This window comes from Nomia melanderi, chromosome 2, assembly GCF_051020985.1.
Source record: "Nomia melanderi isolate GNS246 chromosome 2, iyNomMela1, whole genome shotgun sequence".
NCBI lineage: Eukaryota > Metazoa > Arthropoda > Insecta > Hymenoptera > Halictidae > Nomia > Nomia melanderi.
Window position 1 is genome coordinate 30571049 of NC_135000.1, and position 23653 is coordinate 30594701.

A 23653-nucleotide genomic window follows, 5' to 3' on the forward strand; every position below is an offset into this window, starting at 1 on the left:
GTTTTTTCTATCGCGCCGCTACTTAACAAAGCGGAATGATTGATCGTCGCGGGAAAGCCTCTGGGAAAGTTGATGTTTAGCCTGTTACGAGCCGCGATGGAATCCGTGCAGGAAACGTATCGATTTGTCGCAGTTTATTGGTCATCGTATTGTTCGAGGGGGAAAAAAAAATGGTCGGGTGGAAAAAGGTGAACATTAATCGTCGTCGCGTTGCCTCGACGTATTAGCTTGCTTTCATTAGCCAGCTCAAGGGTGGAGAGATGATTAATCATCGTCGAATACTCGATGGATAATTAATTGGTAGGCTGAATCTATCGACGTATGTATCTCATCATTGAAACCGACTCATTAAACATTCGAAACTGTCGTTGCACGTTGCCGAATACGACTTTTGATCTAATATACGTGTACACGGAGTCTCAATTAAGATCTAACACTTGAACATCAATTTTATTTACCTCATTTGATGAATTTTCCTTTACTAGAGGCGTTAGAAGTATTCCGAACGCAATCTAAATTGTTTCAAAAGAGGAATATGATATATATACAGTTCTTTCGTGAATTTTTAAACTCTTATGTTTTTTAATATAAACCATGCAATTCTCTTTATCGCATTGTTCGACGTTATCGCGCATGTTTATGTAGGTTCATCATCATAAATTTCTCATTTCGAGGTGATTAAGAATCAATTTGTTTCAGCATATTGCCTCCCGATATCTCGGAGTTCATTCTCCAATAATATTTCCTTTCTAAAGCAATTACATCGTATAATTGCGTAACAAGAAAACTCGGCCATCGATTGAGGGACATAACCGAGAGCGTAACGACTAATTAAAAGAGTTTAATTGCTTCCCATTCGTCGAAGGAGTGCTCGTAAACTGCAGCTGTTTACGACTCGCCGGTGGAAACAGATTTATTAAGAATCATAATCGGATCCGTATCGCGATGAGGAACAATGGAGAGTGTACCGAGAGAGAGAGAGAGAGAGAGGTAATGGCTCGATCGGATCGGATGTAACGATTAAAACACGTCCGGCCACGCTAATTGAATCGGGCGCGGAATGGAGTTGCGCCCGGTAATTGCGCGGCTACTTCTTACCCGTAGTTTTCCAGCTGTTTCCCCGTATAGGCGTAATTAGTCCTTCCAAGACCCGGATAATGAGCTTTTAGAATCATCGCGGTGATTACAGTAAATTAATGAACGAAATACTTAAGGGAAAGTATCGCGGCTTGCCCGGTATACAATTACCACGCGTGATAATACGGGGATCCGGTAATTAATTAAGACGATTACGAATTAATAGTAATTTCCAATGCAAGGAATGAGACAATGGAACATGGAAAATTTCAAATAAGATTTCCTGCGGTTTAAAGAGTATCATTAAGCTAAGATAAAAAGATGCTAAGATTTTTCGAGGAAATAATTGGAGAAGTTGAGCATTTATAAATAAATGATAATGAAGTATTTTGAGTTTGACTTTGTAAGTGGATAATTGCGATGAATGGTTTATTCGAGTTTTATTGAATTAAACGTGGTGGTAAATGTTTAAATTTATCGTTAGTTGAATATTAAAGACAATAGATGAGTCGATAGTTATGGCAAAAGTTGTCTGATTTCGGATTTAGTGTGTTTGAAAAGTGTAGAGTGCATATTCATGGATCACGAAGCACGGGAAAATACAAAATGTATCGTTAATTCGGTTAAGGATAATACAAAAAGTAATTTTGAAGTTCGGACGTTGATGCACAGCTTGCAGCAATGTTGACGCACCGTGTTCCGAACTACGTGAATAATGTCCGCTTTTTTAATGAAGATACACGGCGTCGTACTACCGTTAAGAGAAAAATGGAAACTTTGCGAACAATCTTGTTAACCTTTCTCTGCTGTCAGTTGCAAAAGTATGAATGGAATTTTTGAAAAATATTTCAACTGCGAAGACGCGGATTTTCAATATTCCATGGAGATTCGTTCGTTTATCGGTGGACCGTGGCTTCTTGTGTATTCATGACATGCGATGGTCTTTAAAAATTAGTAATATATACAGTTTAATCGAATTTAACGCGATTTCATTTCGCCGCTGATTCGTCGAGGCCATTAGGGGCGATGAAATCAACTTTTCATTGATGTTTATTCATTCAAATGCTTCCATGAAAAATTAAATTTCCATAGGACCCGCAATGTTTATTAACACAAATTTTACATCCTCCAGTTATCAAATATTTCGCAGAAAGGAACATGGGCTTTGATATTTTATATGTATTTATACAATTATTACTAATCAGATTTCCTGTGCATCCATATGTATGTCATGCTCTACAATTAACACAATATTGTTTTATTTCTCGTCGTCAATTGTCGAACGCAACACAAAAACAAATCCACATATACATGTACCTCATTAAAAAAATTCACTTCAAAATTATTTGCAACACATTCTAACGAACAAAGGAACCTCTGCCTTCAAAGTTTATCAAATATGTCCAAAAATGGTCACGTTTCTCATTCGAACGAAACTCTCAGTACCGATCGACTAAAATCAGTCATTACATGTTACAACTCAATAATCAGATCGATCACAGTTCACAAAGCAATCATGTCAGGGGGTTAACACTAGGTTCACGGGCATTTATTGTACACTTCATTCTATTATTCCTAAAGAAGTTGATGCTCGTTTATTTAGATTGTGGAAACTGGAGATTCGATAGTAGGTAATTGGGGTACATGTCAGTGTGATCGCATCAATCAAAATCGGCGTAAACATTTACAAAATAATATTTCTAAAATCCAATATGCGTCAATTTGACGCGTTCCGTAAACCTAGTGTTAACACGTTAAGCGGCACGAAAATCTTAAGCGTTTTCCCATAGAGTTTGTCTTTTGTAGCAAAGAAAAGTAGGAATACTTATGAATTGTTTGGCGTTGCAACGTTGGCGTTACACTATTATCAACTTAGTTGCCTTATTAAACATTTTTATTTCACATCGGTTGTCTTGTATGTTACGATTGTTTTTTAGTCATTCAGAAGCGTCAGTCACCAGTGGCTGACATGGCGCTAACGTCTTAAACACGATCGTTCACGTATGAACTCGAAATATTCCTGTTCCACGGAACTGTCACATCAAAATGACGGCCGAAGCGACGCGTCCTCGCGAGAAAGTCCGTCCGCCGAATGGAATCGCGCGGAGCCGCGGAATTTGTCGCGCGTCTCCACGGTAGCGGGCAAAGATTATCGCGGCGCGGTAGTGTTAACCACGGTTTTGCATCGAAATAAGGTGTCGGAGTTTAAATTAGAATCTTCCTCGAGCCGAACAGCAGCCCGCTCTCCCCCTTTTTCCTTTATTCTTCGTGGTCCGACCGCGCTCCGCTCCGGCTATAAATAAACTCGATCTTAACTGCGATATAGACAAGGATATATCAGTGTCAAGAAGACGGTCCGTTTTAAATGCAAATCGAGCCCCCGGCTACGCCTCCCCGCCGACGCGTTCAGCAACCCCTTTGATATCGATTCGGGTAAACTTGCATTAATTCTTAATTATCGCGGACCCAGCCGAATTCCAGCGGCTGCAAACTTTTCCCGCAGTAGTTTGGGAACTGGGATTGCTAGGGGTGATCCTTGGCTCTGTCTGATCCGCTGTGATCACTTCCGGAAATATTGATCAGCTCTGTTTTATGAAAATTCCTCTTTTGCATTTTGGAGAAGAGTGTCAGGTTTTGATTCTTATTGATGTATGTATGTTTTATTTAGTAATTTTATTGATAACTTAAATCTACTAATATTATAGCTAACCTAGGTGATACTAGATCTAAAATATGACAAGTGTCATATTTTTATTCTTATTTATTTAGTAATTTTATTGATAGCTTAATTAAATCTACTAATATTATAGCTAACCTAGGTGTCACTAGACTTAAATATGACGAGTGTCATATTTGATTCTTATTGATATATATATGTTTTATTCAGTAATTTTATTGATAATTTAATTAAATCTACTAATACTACATCTAACCTATGTGTCACTAGACCTAACCAAAAGTGAAACTAATATTCCAAATTATCTACTTCAGCATCGCACAAATCAACACCTAAAAAACATCACAAATAAATATACTTATGTATTCAAACACTCTATAAATGCAATACTATATTGTACTTAAACATGTAAAAACCAATTTGTTTAATAACGTGAAACGTACGATTATCGTCTCTACCGATTTTATTAAGAGAAGCAAGCTGGAAAATGTTCAGGTAATATTCCGCAGTGCACGGAACGCGCGAGATCAACAACGGATTAAACGGGCGTGTTTCTGTTTTCGATTCGCGGCGAAAGTTACAGCCGCGTCTGGATATCAAATGAAATTCAAACCCTCGGAATTGAAACAAGAGATTGTCCCGGCTCGGCGCACTCGAGTCACACGTACGTATCCGTGGTACACACACCGGGCTCAGCGTATAATCGTCTTACAGTAAACTAGGTGTCTGACCACATGCGCTCCGGAACTACTTAACCGTATATCCACGGGCAAACGTGCCACTGAAATCTATGCCGGGACGACTGAAACTGTTCAACGTTCGATACTCATTACTTACCTAACACCGAACTATTTACGGATCCCCGTGTGTTCCAGATTCGCTTGACAGACAATTTGACGGTACTAAACAGTTTCGCTGAACAATATTCAAACACCTTTCTAGGTTCAATCGTGTGCCGACTATACTAAGAGCAGAATACGATACGATAACAAACTTCTCACCCCTTTTCCATTATTATATTATTTCTGGTCTCTAATCAATGTACGAGAATTGATTTTTAAAATTGTTGGTTAATTTGATCAGAATAGTGTGTAAAGCGTCTTTTATTTTTTCCTCTAGTAACAAATATCATATTATTTACCCTATTAAAATTCAGAAAATAAAAGCGACTCACGAAGAACACTTTAACCGATTTCTCAAGAACCTCACCAACGTCATTCGAAAAAATATACCAAAGAGCAACACCTGGAACATCGAAACTCGCACTCCGTTAACTCTTATCGCCGTGAAACACCTGTTCGAATGATCCTTAACCTGCCTCGTAAACCTAAGAAATATAAAAGTGCAATCAGCAGTTTCGCCGTGCCATTTATTCGAAGACCCAAGAACGGCCGCACCGCGTTTAATTAAATTAAACGCATGGTCAAATTGATAGCTTAAAATGCGAGTTTACTGAAGGGCGCGAGGCAGGGAGAGGTAACCGGTTTTAAATGTCGGCCATAACATTTTCGCTGTTACGACACCGTTCGCCGTGGAATAAAAGTTACCATCTTTTACGCGGCCCGTCTCGTTACGCACCCCCCGACCAGCCGTAACGCGTGCGTTTCGTCGCGTTTTATTATTATTTTACCCCACCACCCCCCACCCCCACCCCCTCCCCCGTTTAAATACGCCGCGATATTTCTTCTTTTTTATTATTCCTCTGGCGGCCCATTTCCGTGGGAACTGGACACCTCTAATTTAACCCTTCGCACTCGAGAGGTGACTCTCAGTCGCCACCCGATTTGATGAAGTGAAATTATAAAATTTGATATTTAACCCTCTGCAGGCCCATGTAACTTTGAAGTCACATGTCAGTATATCGGAATCTTATTGATTTATTTCACTTTGCCCTGAAGTGGTGAATAAAATTGAGTAATCGGTTAACTTGAACTTTTATACGCTCAGGCGTGAAAGTTTGTCATTGTAACTTGAAAGTTACAAAATATACTCGTTCGAAGAAATTATTGAAAGTATTGAATACATTGTTAATTCGTAAGTGGATATTTATTAATTTTGTATTGCATAGATTTTGTTATAATCACGAACAAACATTCGGCCCATAGAGGGTTAACATTGGGAAATATTCGGATAAAACAGCTTTGTTTCTCAATTTACTTGTGATTTCTCTTTGGGTTAATTTCAAAAAATATCATCTTCGTCTGGTTAGAAAATGTCGATTATTTCTAACAAAATACCTCCGAGTGCAAAGGGTTAACAACGACCTCGACGCAAACAGAAGAAAATCGCGGACCGTTTATTTTTCACGTTCCGGCGTGTTTACGCGGCGACGCGCGGTTTCGTCGAGCTTTGTTCCGGGTGTTGATCGATTCTAACGCTCGAATAATTCATACCGTAGCTAATCGCGCGGCTCGTGGCTCGCGCACGCGATATTTGATCGGAGGCGGCGGGAGTGGGATCCTGAGGACGGCTCGACGAATTGTTTCCTTTAATTGAACGTTTGAAGCCGGCTCCATCGGGACCGTTTGTTTCGTTCGGTGGAATCGGTTGGACGTTTAAAGTGATACGAATGAAATAATATAATGAACGTGTTGTTTGACTGTTTACGGTCGAGAGTTTTCAGCATTGAAGCTGGAATTATGAAATCAAACATTCGATATTGAAGTTTGAACGAGGTATCGATATGTGAAGCGTGGAGATCGAATAGTTCTATCGCTTAATTGCTGCGATTCTTTATCAATTGCAGACAGTTGCGATGATGAAGTCTTATCGAAATTTCATTGGAATATTGTTAGAGATATGATATTACACTGAGTAGAGTGTCTCGCGTAATTATTTAAATTGATCTGAACTTTATATAACATTAGCAACTCGTGTCTCTGGTAATACACTGGGTGATTCGAATGCTCGAGCTCGTAAGATTCAATTAGAGCGACAATAACATTGCGTACCGGCTAATTTTCAGAAAACTGAATATAGAAAACATAGAAAAACTCAGATATCATATTGTTATGTAATATACTTTAAATAGATAATCAATTCGAATCAAATTTTATGTTTTTCAATGCTGTGGTACTTAGCGAAGTCACATAGCTGAGTGTCTATATAAAAACGAGATGCCTCGTTACCAGTGCGCAACGCGATAACATTGAAATTCTAATATAAGACAATACTAAAGAACGAGTTAGAGCGAAATAATCGCTGCGTAGAACCTTCACGTTTCAATCCGTGGTTCTACCGACGAGTTCCCTCCACTTCACAAAATCCTGGTAAAAGCTACTTTAACGGTCATTGTGTTGAAAGCGTCGCGACGGTCCCTTACGTCACATGGAAATCCAAATCCGAGGGACATCGCGTAACAAGAAGAGCAGTTCCGTTCCGTGTTCTCCAGTGGAATGTACCACGAACCAGCCATCTGGGCATACTCCGAGCTGGCAGGTAGCAAAGCTAAAAACCGAGGGGCAATTCAGAGATTGCTGGGGCGAGGAGAGACGTCGTTGGGAAGACACCGGGGATTATAAAGGGTTAAACGTCGCCTGGTTGCCGGTAGATCTTTTCTTGCCGGCGGAAACTTAGTTTATAAACTGCGGCCGCGATTAACTCGCGCTATCAACGCGGCCAGCACCGACTAACGGGGCCTGCTACGCAAAAATAAAGGGAAGAAGAGGAAAGCGTAGAACGGTACTTGTCAGCACTAACCGTTTCAGTAAAATCATTTCTTCCTGTGTTAACCCTTTACTCCGGAAGCTAAGATTTCTAACGAGACTAACGACATTCGAACGAGACCATTTTCTTTCAATATTTCACGTATCGACGCATCGCAGTTTAACACTAGAACTACCGTACCAGTCAAAATGACTGGTTCCGATTTTTTTGTTTAGCAATTATTGATATCTTCGAGGCATTGAATATTCGAAATGATTTTGAAAATAAATAGTTTCAGTACTATAATGAATGTTTGAAGAAACTGAAAATAATCTATTGTTACAATTTCTATAGGAATTTCGTATTAATCGTATTAAATACTCGGTAGTTCTAGTGTTGATATTAAACATGAAACTTTATCATTTCCTGCGTCAAATCAATCGACGAGAAGCGTCTACGAAGTGCAAAGGGTTAAAAAATATAGTTACAAGTAAATTAATTGATTCTAGATTTTGTATCTTCCCAATTTGACTGTTTTCATTGCATCTTCCTAAATTCTGTTTTATCGAGTTATTCTATCAAGCCTCCATAATCTTTTTTTATATTCCATCAAACTCCAGCACAGATATTCCTTAACCCCTTGACGTATTATTTACTTTCTCTACTAAGCTCGTATGACATTTTACTATCGACAATTTGGAAGGAAAGCAACAAAATTCATTCTACTTTAAGCGGAAATTTAATGTGAGGATAATGCATCGATAATAGCAAAATAGTTGTCCGCTTTGATCCGTGGGTAACGAACAACATTGGTTATCGTGAAATTATTCGAGAAATCTTTATCACGAGTCTCACTCCTCATTGTACGGCAAGGGGTTAACCCCAGGCATTTATTTCTCAAAAGTTCCGCCGACAAACGGCAAAGCCGCCGCGTTCCCCGTGCCGCGCAACACGGTAGCGCCGCGATCGTGCTCGTCGCCGTTCAAAAGGCTAATACCGGCGTTCCACCCGCCGTTCAAAAAGTTCCCGGAACCCGGTAATTGGAAATAAAACCTTCATCCCCCGGCCCCGTTTACATGGGAATTATCCGACCAACAAATCGTGCCTTTTTTCACGCGGGGATGTTTCGCGAGTGCCGTTCCCGTCCGAGTCTCTTTTAACTTTCTGTCCCTCGGTCTGTATTTTTCCACCACCCCCTTTATCTCTCGCTAAGCCGGGCCTCTCGGTTCACGGCGACGAGAAAAAACACGGATCGTTCCCGCTAATCGCTGAACTTCGAACACCCCGCCGCGGAATTTATAGAAACGACCGCCGCGTTAGGGGATGAACTTTCGGAGCTGCTTTGAACCTCACCCCGGGCACAGGGGAAACTTGTTAAGGAGGGCGAGCTCGCCTGGCACTGCCGCTGACTCCCCTCAGAAATGAATCTGGAACTACGGTGATTCGGGAATTTGTTGAGATACTCTCTCGAAGAATTACTCCGCTTCTTTACCGTCGACGTCGGGCTACGGACCTTTCGGGGAAACAGATTTTTCGAACGTTCTTCCGATCTCACGCTTCTCCCGCGAACTTACCCGGTCGATTATCTCTGAAACAAAGTTCTCTATAGAACGATCTTATTCTATATTCCCAGCTTGCTTCGGTATGCATCTTCATTCTGTTATTAATCGACGTAGCATTTTTTTCTCTAGGTTCACCAAGTTGAAAAATGTTACGTTTCAAGCTTCTCGTTAACTTCACTGGAAGTTCTACGCGTAGCATCTTCGGTTTACTAACTTCGAAAACGTTATTTTAAAGCTTCTTTAGGTTCGCTGGATACGAAAATCTTTCGTTTAGAAGTTTAACCCCTTGCCCTACAACGAGTGAGACTCGTGAAGATGTTCAACATGATTCAAAAATATATATATTACTGAGTTCATTCGAATTCAAAGTAAACATTATTTCTCTGTAATCATTATACTTAAAAGGAAATATAGGTATAACATATGCTTCGAATTTTTCTCTTTCTCCAATAAATTATTCATGACAAAGTAGCTATATCGATCACAGTTGAGAAAGAAATCATAGGCCAAGGGGTTAAACGAAAACTCTATTGCTCTTCCTACAGTTATCAAAGAAATATCCGAAACAAGGTAACAGAAATCTGCATGATCCCTCGCCGAGATTTACTCGCATCTCGCCCGTTCAGACGACACACAGGAGAAAACGACTCTCGTCCCACTTGTCCCTTCATCGAGCCTCTCGCCGAACAACAGCTCCCGCGAAACAACCGGAAACTGAGGCAAAGAAACCCCCGGAATAAATGACACTCGGCGAGCAGTAAAGCCCTCAATCACGGCCCGGCGGGTTTTTCAGTCTCTCGAAGCCGAGCGCCGCCTCGAACTGAACTCTGGCCTGCAGGTTCCTCGTGTGAAACTTCTGCAGCACCATCGGCCCATAAAACTCGCCAGGGTCCTTGACTCTTCTATGAACGGCAGCCTCCGTCGCCGTCAACAGGAGGCAATTCCACGGCGACCATTCGGCGTCGTTGCGGAACCTGACCAGCCTCAGCTCGGACAGCCGATCGTTCCCCGAGACGCCCGATTTCCCGTGCCAGATGTCGTTCACCAGGTGGTAGACCAGCTTCGAGTCGACGACGAACGCTAGACTCGTGTAGCAGCGTAGTCTAGCCTCGTTGCGCCTGACGTCTCTAAGCAGACACTCGTAGGGCCCGTAGACGATCCTCGGCGCTGCGCGGACTCTGGCGTACAAGCAGCAATTGCAGGAGGAAGATCGGCGTGCCTTCTCTTTGGGGAACTTCCGTAGAAGGAGCAGTCTCCCGCAGCTCCTGCAGATCTTCCTTCTGCTCAGGAGACGGCTGAACTGGACGCACTGGGTTCGCGTCGCTAAAGTGTCCCTGGCGAACGTCAGGAACGCCATCTTCAATCTGCCTCGCAGCCAGTTCAGCTTGCTACCGTCGACGTTCAGAGCTAGGAGGTCCAGCTCCTGGTCCAGCAGACCGATCACTTCGTTGGAGGCTCTGCAAGTGTGAGGCTCTATGTCCTGTCTTAGCTGGCGAAGCGTCTTCTTCCGCTCCTCGACTGATGTGTCCTCTTCGCGCAGCTCGTTGAACCTTTCTTTGAAGCTCCTGGCGAGTTGGACCAGCGGAGTGTCCACGTGCACAGGTTCGTCGCGACGGTTCCTCCAGACGATGGGAGAAGACAGGTCGTCCAGGAACTTGCTATAGGATGATTCCTTGCTGGCCCGCTTCGCGGCCGTTTTCAGCGAGTCTATGGCTCGCAGCAGCTCGACCTCCTTCGACAGGATTAGACTGCACAGACCGATCCTGGACGGGTCCAGCCGCGGCAGGCTCTCGACTTTCCCGGTTTCGCAGACACGCCAACGGTCGAGCAGATTGTACAGCAACTCGAAGTCCGTCCTCGTCCTCGGCGAGCTGCGGTTTAGTATCACGAAATCCCGGCTTCGATAAGACCTCGGCTCCGGTACTTGCTGGCCGTCCGTGTCGCCGGCGCCCGACGCGTCGCGGTGAGCCCTGCGGAACGGGCGCTTGAATATATGCGTACGCTTGCTTTTCTTCGCGTGGGAGTTTGCGACTTGAATTTGCGCTTGCGATATAGAGACTGAGTCGTTCAGTGACTCGGTTGACTAACAACGCGTGATTTTGATGTTTAGTGCTCGAATATTTGATTAGCTCCTGTATAGGATTGCGTGGAATTCGTCTAATTTTCGGTTTGTGCAGGTCATTGCTTAGGCGAGTGAATGGCATAAGTATTGGAGGAAGATATTGAATTGTCAGTTCGGCGGCTGGAATGATTGTGGATGGACAACTGCAGAGGCTACTTGGACCTAAAGTGGAAGCTTCACAGCGAGGAACGTTTCTTTACATTATCTGCCATTTTTCTTTTGATACTACAGCACTCCCAGATCATTCAGAACTCGCTGAAATCCCTTCTAAATAAATGCAACGTACCAAGGAACAAGGGACACTTGTCACTACACACGGAGCAATGGACTTCCCTAACATCGTCATAGCGAATCCCTAGAACTTCGAATTGCTCGGAATAATTGTACATTCCCAGAAAAGGGCATTCCTGAACAGAAGATAGCAAGCATAATTGTCTATCCGTTGTTTTAAATAAACCATCTCTACGCCGCCGTGCATACCAAGTGTCCGCGTTCCCTCGAGTGTAGAGGAGCTGGGGAAAGAGACGCAGCAGCCTAGAGGCATCGTCGCTCCCCTAACTTTTACGCTACTCGCTACTTTAACTCGACACCGGCCATTACTCCACCTGTAAAACCTCTGTATCTTTACGACACTCTCCAAGATCTTCCGGTTCCTCGAGGAGTCCTTAAAACTGCGGTCCGGAGAGGAAGAAGTGGGCCTAGCTTCCACGAGCCTGTCCCTCGCGTCCGGGAACGTGCACGATTGCACGCCTACGTCACGTTGCGTGACAGTCCATTCGTCGACGAGGTGCTCCGTCTGTGCAACCCTTTCGACCGTGCCACGTCGACCCGTCTGCGTGCTCGCGTTCCAATAAATGGCGCCGGTAACCTTGTGCCTCCAGCCGAAAGACTGCGTCTTCATCGTTGGCCTTTGGTTTAACACTCGAACTACCGGATAGGTCGATATCACTTATTTCTGATTCCTTCTTTTACAAGAAGGAAAAATTGTTATTATAATAATTATTAACTAATTCAGTAATAGCAAAACTGAAGTACAACTCAATTGAAGTCTCGATGAATGCACGCTTATGGTTTTTATAGAGATTGGTAAAAGTTTAAGTGATCGGTAGTTCTAGTGTTAAGAGCCAAGAAAATGTCGCCTACGAAAGAAAGAGAAGGAAGATTGAAAAACAACGAAGGCGATAGTGAGTTTGGTAAAAGTCAGTTTAAGTGATCGGTAGTTGCAGTGTTAAGAGCCAAGAAAATGTCGCCTACGAAAGAAAGAGAAGGAAGATTGGAAAACAACGAAGGCGATAGTGAGTTTCGTTGCAAGGAACAGTTAGAAGTTCAAAATTGACAGTTGAAAGTTGAGAAGTCTCGAGTCGATCGATTCGAAATTCAGCTCGATTTTGGCGCCGATCACCCTTGGCGTTCGGACACGGTTCTCAAAGGGTTCTCGTAACTCTTCCGAACCGTGGCCACTCGGACGTTAAAGTGCAGACTTCGAGCTTCAATTTCGTGTATCCGAAGTTGGAAAAGCTTCGAGTTGATCAATTGGGGAATCGATCGTAGCCGAGGGGCAGCTTTGGGTCATCCGCGACGTTCAATCTCGATTTCCGGCGTGTCCGCGTGATTCCTTTTATCCGGGCCACTTACACGTTAAAGCGCGCGCTTCGAGGTTCGAGTTTCGTGCGCCGGAAGTTACGGAATCGCGCGGCACAGGGATTAGAGTATAATAGTACCGAGTCCATAATTCATTCCGGTTCGCAAACACAATTCCGAATTAGGGATTCGTGAGTATTGGGGATTGAAGATCACGTGGCGCTACGTAAACAAGGGTTCCGCGGCATTAGTGCCACGTGGCGCATTGTAAACAGAACCACGTGCCATTAGCGGAGGTACGCCGTAATGCAAATGCAGCTATCCGACATTAGGGGCACCGTAGGGCAAACGGGACCACGTGGTTGCGGTGCTATCGCGCGGTGTCTTGAAATTATTGCGATATCATAAGCCATGCGAACCTCTCTAATTACTTACCAGACAATTTAACCCTTCGCGCTCCAAAGGTGCCTCTCAGTCGCCACTCGATTGGTGCATCGAAATTGTAAAATTTCGTATTTAACGTTAAGTCTTGAGTGATCTGTCGATACGTGAAATGTGGAAATAAAATACCATTGCTCTCCTTATTTTGTGAATAGATTAATTTTAAAAAATGTCATCTATATCTCGTAAAAATGAATCGAATATTTCTAGTGACAAATTTCTGGAGTGCAAAGGGTTAAATCTCTGTTAACCCTCTGTAGGCTCGTGTAACTTTGAAGTCACATATCGGTATATTGGCATCTTGTTGATTCACTTCATTTTGCACTCAAAGTGGTGAATAAAATTAAGTGATCAGTTAACTTAAACTTTCATACGCTCAGGCGAGAAAGTTTAATGTTATTGCAACTTGAAAGTTACAGAATATATTCGTTTGATGAAATTATTGAAATTATTGAATGCATTGTTAATTCGTATTCATATGCGGATATTTATTAATTTTGTACTACACAGATTTTGTTATGATAATGAACAAAAATTCGGTCCATAGAGGGTTAAACTATTCCACGTCTCAATTTCCACAAGCTGCCTCATCAAAAATAGTTCGAATAAAATGCTTCACTATCATTCTTGAAACGTGCAATTGCAAAAGGGTGAGTTTGAAGCGCAGAACCTATATTATTCCATCGCAATAAAACAGATTCGCTCACTTTTAACCTTTTACACTCCGTAGCCTCTGTCGCCAATTGATTTGACACAGCAAAATTATAGAGTTTGACATTTAGTATTAAACTTCGTACAACGCATCATGTCAAATATTAAAATAAAACAGCCCCTTCCTTTAATTTATGTACGATTTCTGGTTAAGTCAGTTTGAAAGAATGTCGTTGGTATTTCATTAAAAAATCTTGAGTATTTCTAATGAGAAACTTCTGGAGTGCAAAGGGTTAAACTACAGTTGTCGAGTAGTTTGTCCGTCAGCTGTGAACGGATTGAAACCGTCCATAGCTCAGTTGCAGAACGTTGAACATAAGAGTAAAAGGAAAAAAGCACGGTGGCGGGCAAGCATGCGTGTTTCCCTTGTCGAGGGGGCCGCATTACGCGGATGCATTTAACGCAGCGGGCACGGGTGCACCAGTTTCACGGTTCTCCGCGTTCGCCGGTCCACTTCCGGCGCGACGGGACCGCCGGCTGGGTCCCCGTCAACCGTAAAACCTCGAAGGGTGCGCTCCTCCTACGCGCGGCGAGCTCTCGCCGACGTTTCGGCCGGATAACAAGGAATTAAGCGCGAATTAACGGGAATTTATAACTCGGCACCATTCGTTACCACTCTCTCGGTCTTCCCGTGGAATATTCGTCGTCGACGTTCGTCTTCTTTCTCTTCTTCGTCTCTGTCGACGTCGAAACTCGCTGGCAACCGTTTAATCGACGACTGTTAATAAACTGTTCCCTCGATTAAGGGAGAAGCTGATTTTATTCAGCACGATTTTCTATATGATTTCTTTAACTCGAGTCAGTGGAGTGACTTTGTTAGTAATTGTTTGTCGAAAAAGAAATAGAATTCTGTGGTCGTACTGTATTAGATCTACTAGATGAGTCAAAATGACCTATCCCTGATTTCTGCTTCTAGAATTATTGAAAAGGTATATTTTGCTTCGTGAATGTGCGGAGCACTGATTTTATAAAGTTTCGATTGGTAAGTAGTAAAAATGAGTAAAACGACTAATGAACCAGTGTTGCAATGGCATGGGATATCATGATTTTATGAAGTTTCGATTGGTAAGTAAAAATTAGTAGAACAACCAATGAACCAGTGTTGCAATGGCAATTGAATATCAAGACAGTCGAAATCCAGTTTCGCGTTGCAAAACGAAGGGGGCAACGCGAAACGTGGACGGTTCCGAATAAGTGTTTACGTGCCGGTTATTAAACGAGGCCGAACGAACGAACGCACAAGTTTAATTTCTGTTTAATTGGATCGCGAACGGCCGAGCGCGCCTACATCGGCGCATGAAATATTCATGATGTCCCGTGGAGAAGGGACGAAGCCAAAAACACGGCGACAGAGCGTGTGCCTCCTCCTCCGCGTCCGTTTTTAGTCGCGGTTGCGTTTCTCCTCATTAGGAAAGAAGCGGATGCAACTGCTTGAACCGGCGAATACTCGTGTCTCGCCTCTGGCCGGTTTCTTTTGAACGTCCCCTCCTTTTGTCTCGTCCCCGGAGCTCCATTGTCCCTGATAATGTCCGAAACATTCTTGCGAAACACAGAATATTTCCGGAGTCTCGAGAAAGGAACGAGTCTACGCGAAACGATAATCAACTCTGGAAATATTTAACTTCGAAGTAATCAATTTCGAAACGATCGACTCGGAAATAATTAACTGGGAAACAATCAACTTCCGAAGTAATCAACCTCGGAAGTGACTCCGAAAGTAAGCAACCCCGAAATAATCAACACCGAAGTAATCAACCAAGCTAATCAACCCCGAAAGCTTCCGCCCGGAGAGCATTAGCATTCACCGAAAGTAGAAACAGTGAGTCACGAACAGTCAGCTACATTTCAAACATCACGCACGCGGATGTCCAAACGCGATTATCCCGAAAACGAAGCATCGCGTAAAACGACCGTATCCATTATCCATTCGCTTTTCCATCCATACGCGCGCCGTTCTACATTCTCCTTCGCTATACGAAAACGAATTACGCAGAATATTGATTCCACCGGTAGCAGCCGAACGAGAAACATCGCTTTGTCGGCGGTACAGCCGCGGTCTCGCCGCGAAAGCACGGAAGTAGCGCATTTTTCGAAATCCTCCGAAGCGGCACGCACGCGTACGCACGGTGGCCAGCCACTCTGCGCCATGAATAATGCATTTAACGTGAAAAAAGGAAATAGAGGTTGCTAAGAGACGACACGGACGTAAAACCGTTCGAGCAAACCGCCCGGGGCATCGAAGGAATGCAAAAAGGGAATGGTTGATGTAACGGCTCAGGCGCGAGAGCTCGCCGGGATCGCGCGGCGGCGCCGATATGGCTCCTCGGGCCGGGTCGGATTAACATTTTTGCGAAATTCAAATGCGAATACTCTGAAATAATATTCCGCGGTGATACCGTGACGCCCCGCGACGAGGGTTGCATTTTAATTAAAGCCGACCGAACCGAGCCCAGCCGAGGCGAGGCGAAGGAGGAAAAAAAAGAGAGAAGAAGGAACGAGAAAACAACATTTTCCGCCGCTTTGAAATAATATTAATGAACGGGTTTCGAGCGGACCGGGTTTCCCGGGTTCGAAAGGAGAAAGAGAAAGCGAGGGGGCGCCCGTTCGCGGGGGAGATTTGCATTCGGCCGCGACGAGGGAAGCAATAACAAAGGTGTAGTCCGCGTCGCGTCGGATAATTAGTAGAGACGATAATTGACGAGAGCGAGCCCCACTAATAACGACCGTCGAAAAATCAGATCCCGAGCGGCGGACAATTATCCCGAGCGCATAAATATTAAACGGCTCTTCTCGTTAAAACCGTCGCGCGCGGATCGGCCTCGTAAATCGACTGCGCTCCGCTATCCGTTCTGCAAATTGATCCTCTTCCGTCACTGCTAAATATCGCGACAAATTATCGCGGCAGTGGACTAATTTGTCGGGCCGTCGGACAAATAATGAGACGTCCGATGAAAGCTCTCGACGACGAGCTGTCTTTTACGACCCTCCGACGACGATCGCTTTCGCGTTTTATCCTTCCGATCGTTACGTTTACCTTTTATCGCCGACTTAATAATAGGTGTTTCAAGATGATCGACGTTCGCGATTACAGTCACGATTTCCTTTGATTTATTTCTACGAACGAGTTACTGTAGGATACTTACCTCGACATGCAATAACAACTTTCCCATCCCAGTGCATACTTACTACTACTATTTTATACATACAGTATAACATACTACTTACCATTTCACTCACTACACATACACTCTTCCAAAATACTCAACTAAATGCCCGCATTGGAAGCAAAACGACCGAGCACTCGCCAGCAAACGGGAAATTCGGCCGGCCAAGATTCGCAAGACGAACGACGAGCGACAGAAGCACGGGAGCGATAAAAATTCAAACGGACCCGAAAGTATCGCGCGCGGGCCAGCCAAAAATACGGCCGCCAGCAGGCGTAATCGCAATAAATACAAATCAAGCTCGAAAAGCATCGACTCGCCGGCCGAGCCGGCCTCTCTGTCTCGAAGAGCGTCCGCGCCGACTTTATTGTTTACTCCCTCGTAAATTACTTTTATAACCGTACTGTTTATCAGTCACAGCTGGCCGGCGATTATTCATCGTTCGTCTGGACGCGCGACGACGATTCGCTCGTCATCGCCGGAGGATTTATCGTCACTCGTCCCGGCGTCGACCGTAAATTAGCCCGGAGGACGCGTCGCGTCGCGTCGCGTCGCCGGCGAACGAAATTAGATTTATCGGGACGGACGGCGGGGAGAAAAAGATCGGCGGAAAGGAGGAAGCCCGGACAGAAAGGAACAATCGGCGCTTTTTAACGCGAGGCAACGCGGCCCGTGCATCGGCGGATCTCCGCGCGCGCCACCTGAAAGCTCAAAGCCTTAAATCCGGCGTTGCCAGTGGCAACCTGTTTGGTCGATCGGTCAAAAGCACTTTCTACTCCATTATTTTTCGATTTTATATGTCCGCCGCTCAAAGGCGGCCGGCGACCAAACCGCAAGCCGCGATTGTCCATCTCCGCGGAAAAAATGACGGTTTCGTTTGTTTGCTTGGCCGTACGCCCCCGTGCTTTTCAAAGCTGCTTTTAATTGGCGTCGACCGGTTCACGTGAAGACACCGGCCACTTTGCGGAGCTTCTGCCTTTTTTCTCTGGGAACACAGGCTTTAGGGATTGCGGCGTCCTTTTGAAGTGCGTTTCATTCGAGACTCGATATCAACCCTTAGCACTCCACAGTTTTGTAATATGTCAGCAACTCCTGCCAATTTTGATGGTGGTCCTACTGGAAATTAACAATGTTGTAACGTTTCTTAGACCTTTAACCCTTTGCACTCGACAATATTTTTCATTAAAAATATTCATTGCTTCCTGACTGAATATTAACGATATTTTTCGCAACAAACACAATTGATTATCTTCTATGAATCGAGAGATAGAACTATTTTACTTCGATGTTTTATGTGTTGATACGTTACACAAGGTTTAATATTGAATTGAAAGTTTTATAAGTTTGCTGCGTCGAATCAGCTGGCGACTGTAAGGCGCCCCTCGAGTGCAAAGGGTTAATTCCCTTCTCAGTACAAACTTCGTATATTTGGAAGATCTAGTAATCTTAAGGTAGTTTTCTTCAAATTCATTAAAATATTTAATATTAGAACTGGTGCAATTTTGGAGCCTAGAGTTCAAAGGGTTAATTTATTAGGCTCGTGGGGAAGCCTTCGTGGATCAAGAGGATTGCTGGTTTGTTAGGGAGTCTTTGGTTTTTTTATAGAGTAGGTCTGGGAATTGGAGCACATTTTGTGGAGACTATTTTATTCGGGGTAGTTTATTTCTCGATATTATTGGGAAGATTAGCCTTAATCTTGAGAATAAAGGGATCGCTAGTTTGTTGGACAGTCTTTGGTTTTTCTATAGAAGTTTAGGAATTGGAGCACCCTTTGTGGAAACTGTATTTTATTTCGAAAACCAGGCGGAAAATGTGAAGGAAACTTCAGTGCTCTCTTCGTCACATGAAATTGTAGTCTTCCACTTTAATCGCTGCTCGGTACACAGGCTTATCTTCGATCTTGTGGAACGTCTCCCGGAACTCGGACTCGAATTTCATTAAACGCCTGTCGAAAGTGGAATCCATTCAGTCAAACGAAATCGATTTAATAATCTAATTAGTCCGTGCGTTTGTATGCTAAGTCACAATCGTCTGAAGCAATTTACAGGAGTTCATTTCTCCTAAAACATCCTCTACTTCCTACATACCCACATATTTGCCATAAATACACAAACTTTTTCGTCACAATTGTTCTCATTGCTAATACTTTGCAAAATAATTCGGTGCTTTCGATTCAATTCCCCTACGTTTGAAACTAAACCTATTCTTATCCCAGAAACTATCGAATTTTGCAGCCATTTACTAAAATGCTGTTACTCTTCTAGTGAATCGTACACGTCTGTTTATGCGCAATAGTTCATAAACGCCCTGTATATACAAAAATAAACGGCAACTTATAGGACGACCGAATGCCAGCCTACTTGAACTGATTCCGCGCCAATTGGTGGCACAACAGAATTTTCTCGACGAGGTGCTTCGAGTACACGCTCGATGGATCCTTGATCCTGCGGTGGACCTCGGCCTCCTCCGTCGTGAGCAGAATGCAGTTCCAAGGCGACCACTCCGTCTCTTGATTGTACCGTATCATTCTCAGCAGGAACAGGTCGTCGTTCTCGCTGATCACCGAGCGGCCGTGCCAAACGTTGTTCACGAGGTGGTGCATGTCCTCCTTCTGCATCGTGAACGCGATGGCGGACGGCGATCCTCTCGCTCGCTCCTCGGAGCGCACGCAGCTCAGCAGGAACGCGTGGTGCTCGTAATTCACGTGCGCGATGCTCCGCTCGCGCAGCCAGGTGCACGCTTCGAACGGTGAGAGATTATTTTGTAACGAAGCGAAGGAAATGTACCTGTGCAGGTTGCCTCGACAACGATGCTGCATTCGACCGGAGATCTGAACCTCGGAGAAGCGTGAAAAGAATCGTGTCAAATGTTCTTTTTTTTTATTCTTTTTCATTAGAATTGAAAACTCAGAAAATGAAGAATGGATTAATCGCACTGGCTTCTGAGCGACTCGATTATTAACCCTTTGCACTCGGAAGTTTCCTACTAGAAATATTGAACATTTTTGACGAGGCAAAGACGATGTTTAAGAACTCGAAGAGAAATCGCCAGTGTATTGAGGAACAAAGCTATTTTATTCTATTTCACGTATCAAGGCACAAAGTTTAACATTAAATATCAGATTCTATGGTTTCATTATATCAAATCAGGTTGACTGAGAGTCACCTCCGAGTGCAAAGGGTTAATCGTTTGATACCGCGATCCTGTTACAGTATTATCAACTCGTCAGACATTTTCATTCAACGCAGCCACCTTGCATATTACAACTTCAAGCAATTCAGAGGCACCAGTCATCAGTGACGACGTCAGTCGACGTGTTAATGAATGCTAATACCGATGCAGGTAGAGAGCTTCGTCATCCTGCCGTGAACGGTGAACTTGCGATGCGGAAGAAGCTTGGAGCAGCTTCTGCAGACCATCGTCTTGGTTTCGACCGCTTCTCGCAGCTTCTCGTCGTCCGCGTTTCCACAGAAATCGTCGTTCGTCGCGCAGCAACACGAGTGGCAGGATCGTACGAAGTAGAGATATCCAACTGCGTCATCGAAGGAAGATGAAACATAAACTTATGAATAACCAGCGTTATCTTCGCTTCCTCTTTTCCTCTAAATATTTAACCTTTTGCGGACGAATGTCGACATTTCGACGAGATGAGATTTTCATATTTGGAAGACTAAGTCGTAAACAGATGATATAATTACTCGAATGGCAAAAGATCAGCACGTAGTTTCCTATTTTTGTATTGTTCAAGTAATTGATATATAATTTAGCTTCACCTGTTGATGGTTTTGTATATTTCCGGGAATCTTCGTCCGCAAAGGGATAAACAACTGAAATTTAGTATGTTTTCTCAATGGAAGAGTGTCATTCCGTTCAACCGCAGCTATCGAACGATTCTACAGAAAAATCCTACAGAAAGATACCCCATTAAAAATCACATCTCACAGACTATCCGCTCCCTGAAGTAGTCCAAGGACATCCCCTTCGCCAGTCCTCTCGCCAAATAGTCCAGCTCCTGTTCCACGAGTCGAATCAGATCGAAAGCGGGAACGCAATTATGGTACTCCAACGATTGCCTCAGCATCGTCAAGATCTCCATCCGTTCTCCGCGAGTCACCATGTAATTGGTCAAAGAGTCGTAGATCGTCTTCAGCTCGCGAGCCTTCTGATTCCTCATAGTGACCATTTCGATCTGCTTCTGTCTGTAGCCGACCCAACGGACGGGCTTGCAGTTCACTCCGAGGAACCTGGCGCGCTTCCGGTTCCTGTGAGCCGCTCTCACGCATGTCCTCTGCTTGTCGATTAAATTCAGCATCTCCACCGTCTTCTCCAGGGTCAGATAACCCTCGGCGCACCTCGCCGCCCTGAAGAAACGCTTCTTCGCGTAGTCGATGCGGTCCAGCCGCCATTTTTCCACTAAATCGTACAGCATGTCGAAGTCCAGACGCGTCTTGGGGTCTATCTTCCGGAGAGTCTCTTGCTCGCGTCTTCGACTGAAATTCAAGATGTTGGTTTCAATTGTAAGAAGTTTGTTCTAATCGTAGATTTGAGGCTTCCGCGAGCTGGATCGTTTCAATGTGATTCTGCTCTATTTCGAGATTGAAAATATCTTTGGAGATAGAACTTTAGCCCTTTGCGGACGAATGTCGACATTTCGAGATGAAACGTTCATATTTGGAAAACTATGTCGCAAACGAATGATTAAGTACTCGGACAGCAAGAGATTAACGTGTAGTTCCTGTTATTGCTATTATTTAAGTAATTAATATGTAATTTAGCTTCATCTGTTGAAGGTTTTGTACATTTCAAAGAACCTTCATAATTAATAAAATTGCATGTACTTGAACATCGTCGCTTTCTCTTCCTCGTACAGTTTACAATTTTCGACCAGCTCCCTGTATTGCCTGGCATACTCCTTCACGTTCTTCAGCAACAAATACGCTCGCCAGTTTCTCTGGATAATTCGAGCTTTCCCGTCGTGGTCCAATCGCCTCATCATCTCCTCGTACGTTTCGTAATGCTTAGATGCGACGTACTTGTCCAATTCGCTCGATATGAAACAGTCCGGCCTAAGTAAAATGAAAGAAGTGAAATATCAACTTCCTTAAACATTATTTGGTAATCGTTTGTATCAGACACGTCTCTTGGACGTCTACTTTTAACGCTAGAACTACCAAGCGATAAGACTGAGCTATTAATAATCCGTTATACAGATTAAGAAAGCGCATTTCTTGTGATTTGAAAAACTTCGTATTGCTGCACTCGTACAAACACAGGAATTTACTTGAAATTTTAATAATGGCGAAATGAGAATCTTGGGATTGGTCATTTTGACCCGTCTAGTAGTTCCAGTGTTAAACCTCTAGTTTCCAGAATCCGGATGAACGAACATCAGTTTCTTTAACAGCGATGGACTAAACTGTACAGTGAATGTCCGTGAATCTAATATTAAGGTACATTGCGGAGAACGGAGGAAGAGGATGCAGATTTGATCCCGAGTTTAATTTTCCCCGGCGAGAAGGGAGCGTTTAATTTCAACTGACGAGGAAAAAGTGCGCGGGAATGTTCCGCACTCGAGATATCAAGCATTTTTAATTTCAATAAAGAATACCGCACCGCCACATTTGCGTCGGATGATGGCACGGAGTTTGCGTCTCCACATCCGTGACCGCGATGTATTGTGTCATCTTGGTGCACGTGTTCCTCGACGGCATTTTTCGCGGCCCCGTCTGCGACTCGGCGTTCAAATATTCCAACTTTGTGATTCTATTCCGCCATCCGCCTAAATTCGGCTTCTTTATCCTTCGGTCTTCTATCGTTAATCGCTTGCAGACCATTTTTACTCGTAGTACTCTCTACCGAATGAAAAACGATTAACGTTTTTAAATTAAAGACAATGGAGTCACAAGAAATTATTTTAGCTGTAAAGGATAATAGGTTATGGATACAATTGACATATTTGTGAAGTTTCAAGATAAAAAGAACGTGTGTTTACATAGTTTTATTTTTGAGTAGAACAAAATATATGAATTGTTTGCGATAGGTATTGCGATGGAAGAACACGTTTCCTTCTCAGACTATTACTTTTATTTAGACGTACATCACTTTCTCACACGAATTTTTATTGATTTACAGGTATCTTTGTTGCTCGATCGCATTTATCGTCAATCTTACGTTTAAATTCAATATCACGAGGCTGGTTACAATGTTTCCTTTCCCTTCCGTATTATACAAAATTTAACAATGTATAAACCGTGATGACTCTCCGTTAAATCAGAACGAAGACAATGCTCGTACACGCAAAGAAATCGGGGTCATGAGATCAATAGAATTGCGAGATCGTTACTGGCGAAAGAAACAGAGAGAAAAAAAGAAAAAAAAAAGGAGGAGAGGGGACGATAATCCGGATTGGCGTTGCGTAACCGAAGCTTGCGATATATTGAAAATGTTGCACGTGAGTTTCTAACAAGAGTTACCGTTAACAGTTTTTTCTTTCATCGATACAGTATAATTTTACTATACAACATTTCGAAGCTATACATTCTACAAGTTGTATTTACATCTCGCGGTGACCTGTAAATTTCACGAACCTTATCCTCAGACGACCGACACATTCATTCCTCGGAATCCACATGAACTCACTTAAAACATATACAATTTGTGATAAACTATATAC

General features: G+C 43.6%; 2 protein-coding genes across 2 annotated transcripts; both read right to left on the reverse strand.

Moving 5' to 3' along the window:
* Positions 1-9727: 9727 nt before the first annotated feature.
* Positions 9728-11984, reverse strand: LOC116429999 (IQ motif and ubiquitin-like domain-containing protein). The gene is made up of 2 exons (XM_031983590.2): positions 11689-11984; positions 9728-10931 (listed from the first exon to the last, which is right to left on the reverse strand). Exons 1-2 carry the CDS (start codon positions 11982-11984, stop codon positions 9728-9730), a joined length of 1500 nt encoding a protein of 499 aa, XP_031839450.2.
* A 6835-nt stretch (positions 11985-18819) lies between these two features.
* Positions 18820-22814, reverse strand: LOC116429998 (IQ motif and ubiquitin-like domain-containing protein). The gene is made up of 6 exons (XM_031983589.2): positions 22594-22814; positions 21819-22046; positions 20923-21470; positions 20315-20512; positions 19341-19719; positions 18820-18925 (listed from the first exon to the last, which is right to left on the reverse strand). The coding sequence occupies exons 1-6, from the start codon at positions 22812-22814 to the stop codon at positions 18820-18822; spliced, it is 1680 nt and encodes a 559-aa protein (XP_031839449.2).
* Positions 22815-23653: the final 839 nt, after the last annotated feature.

Coding starts and splice junctions, on each gene's coding strand:
- LOC116429999 (XM_031983590.2), bottom strand. CDS start 11,984: ATGAAGACGCAGTCTTTCGGCTGGAGGCACAAGGTTACCGGCGCCATT. Junction 10,932..11,688: donor AAGATACAGAGGTTTTACAG/GTGGAGTAATGG, acceptor CCCGTTCCGCAG/GGCTCACCGCGACGCGTCGG.
- LOC116429998 (XM_031983589.2), bottom strand. CDS start 22,814: ATGGTCTGCAAGCGATTAACGATAGAAGACCGAAGGATAAAGAAGCCG. Junction 22,047..22,593: donor CATCCGACGCAAATGTGGCG/GTGCGGTATTCT, acceptor CATTTTACTTAG/GCCGGACTGTTTCATATCGA. Junction 18,926..19,340: donor TTGGCGCGGAATCAGTTCAA/GTAGGCTGGCAT, acceptor CACTTTCGACAG/GCGTTTAATGAAATTCGAGT.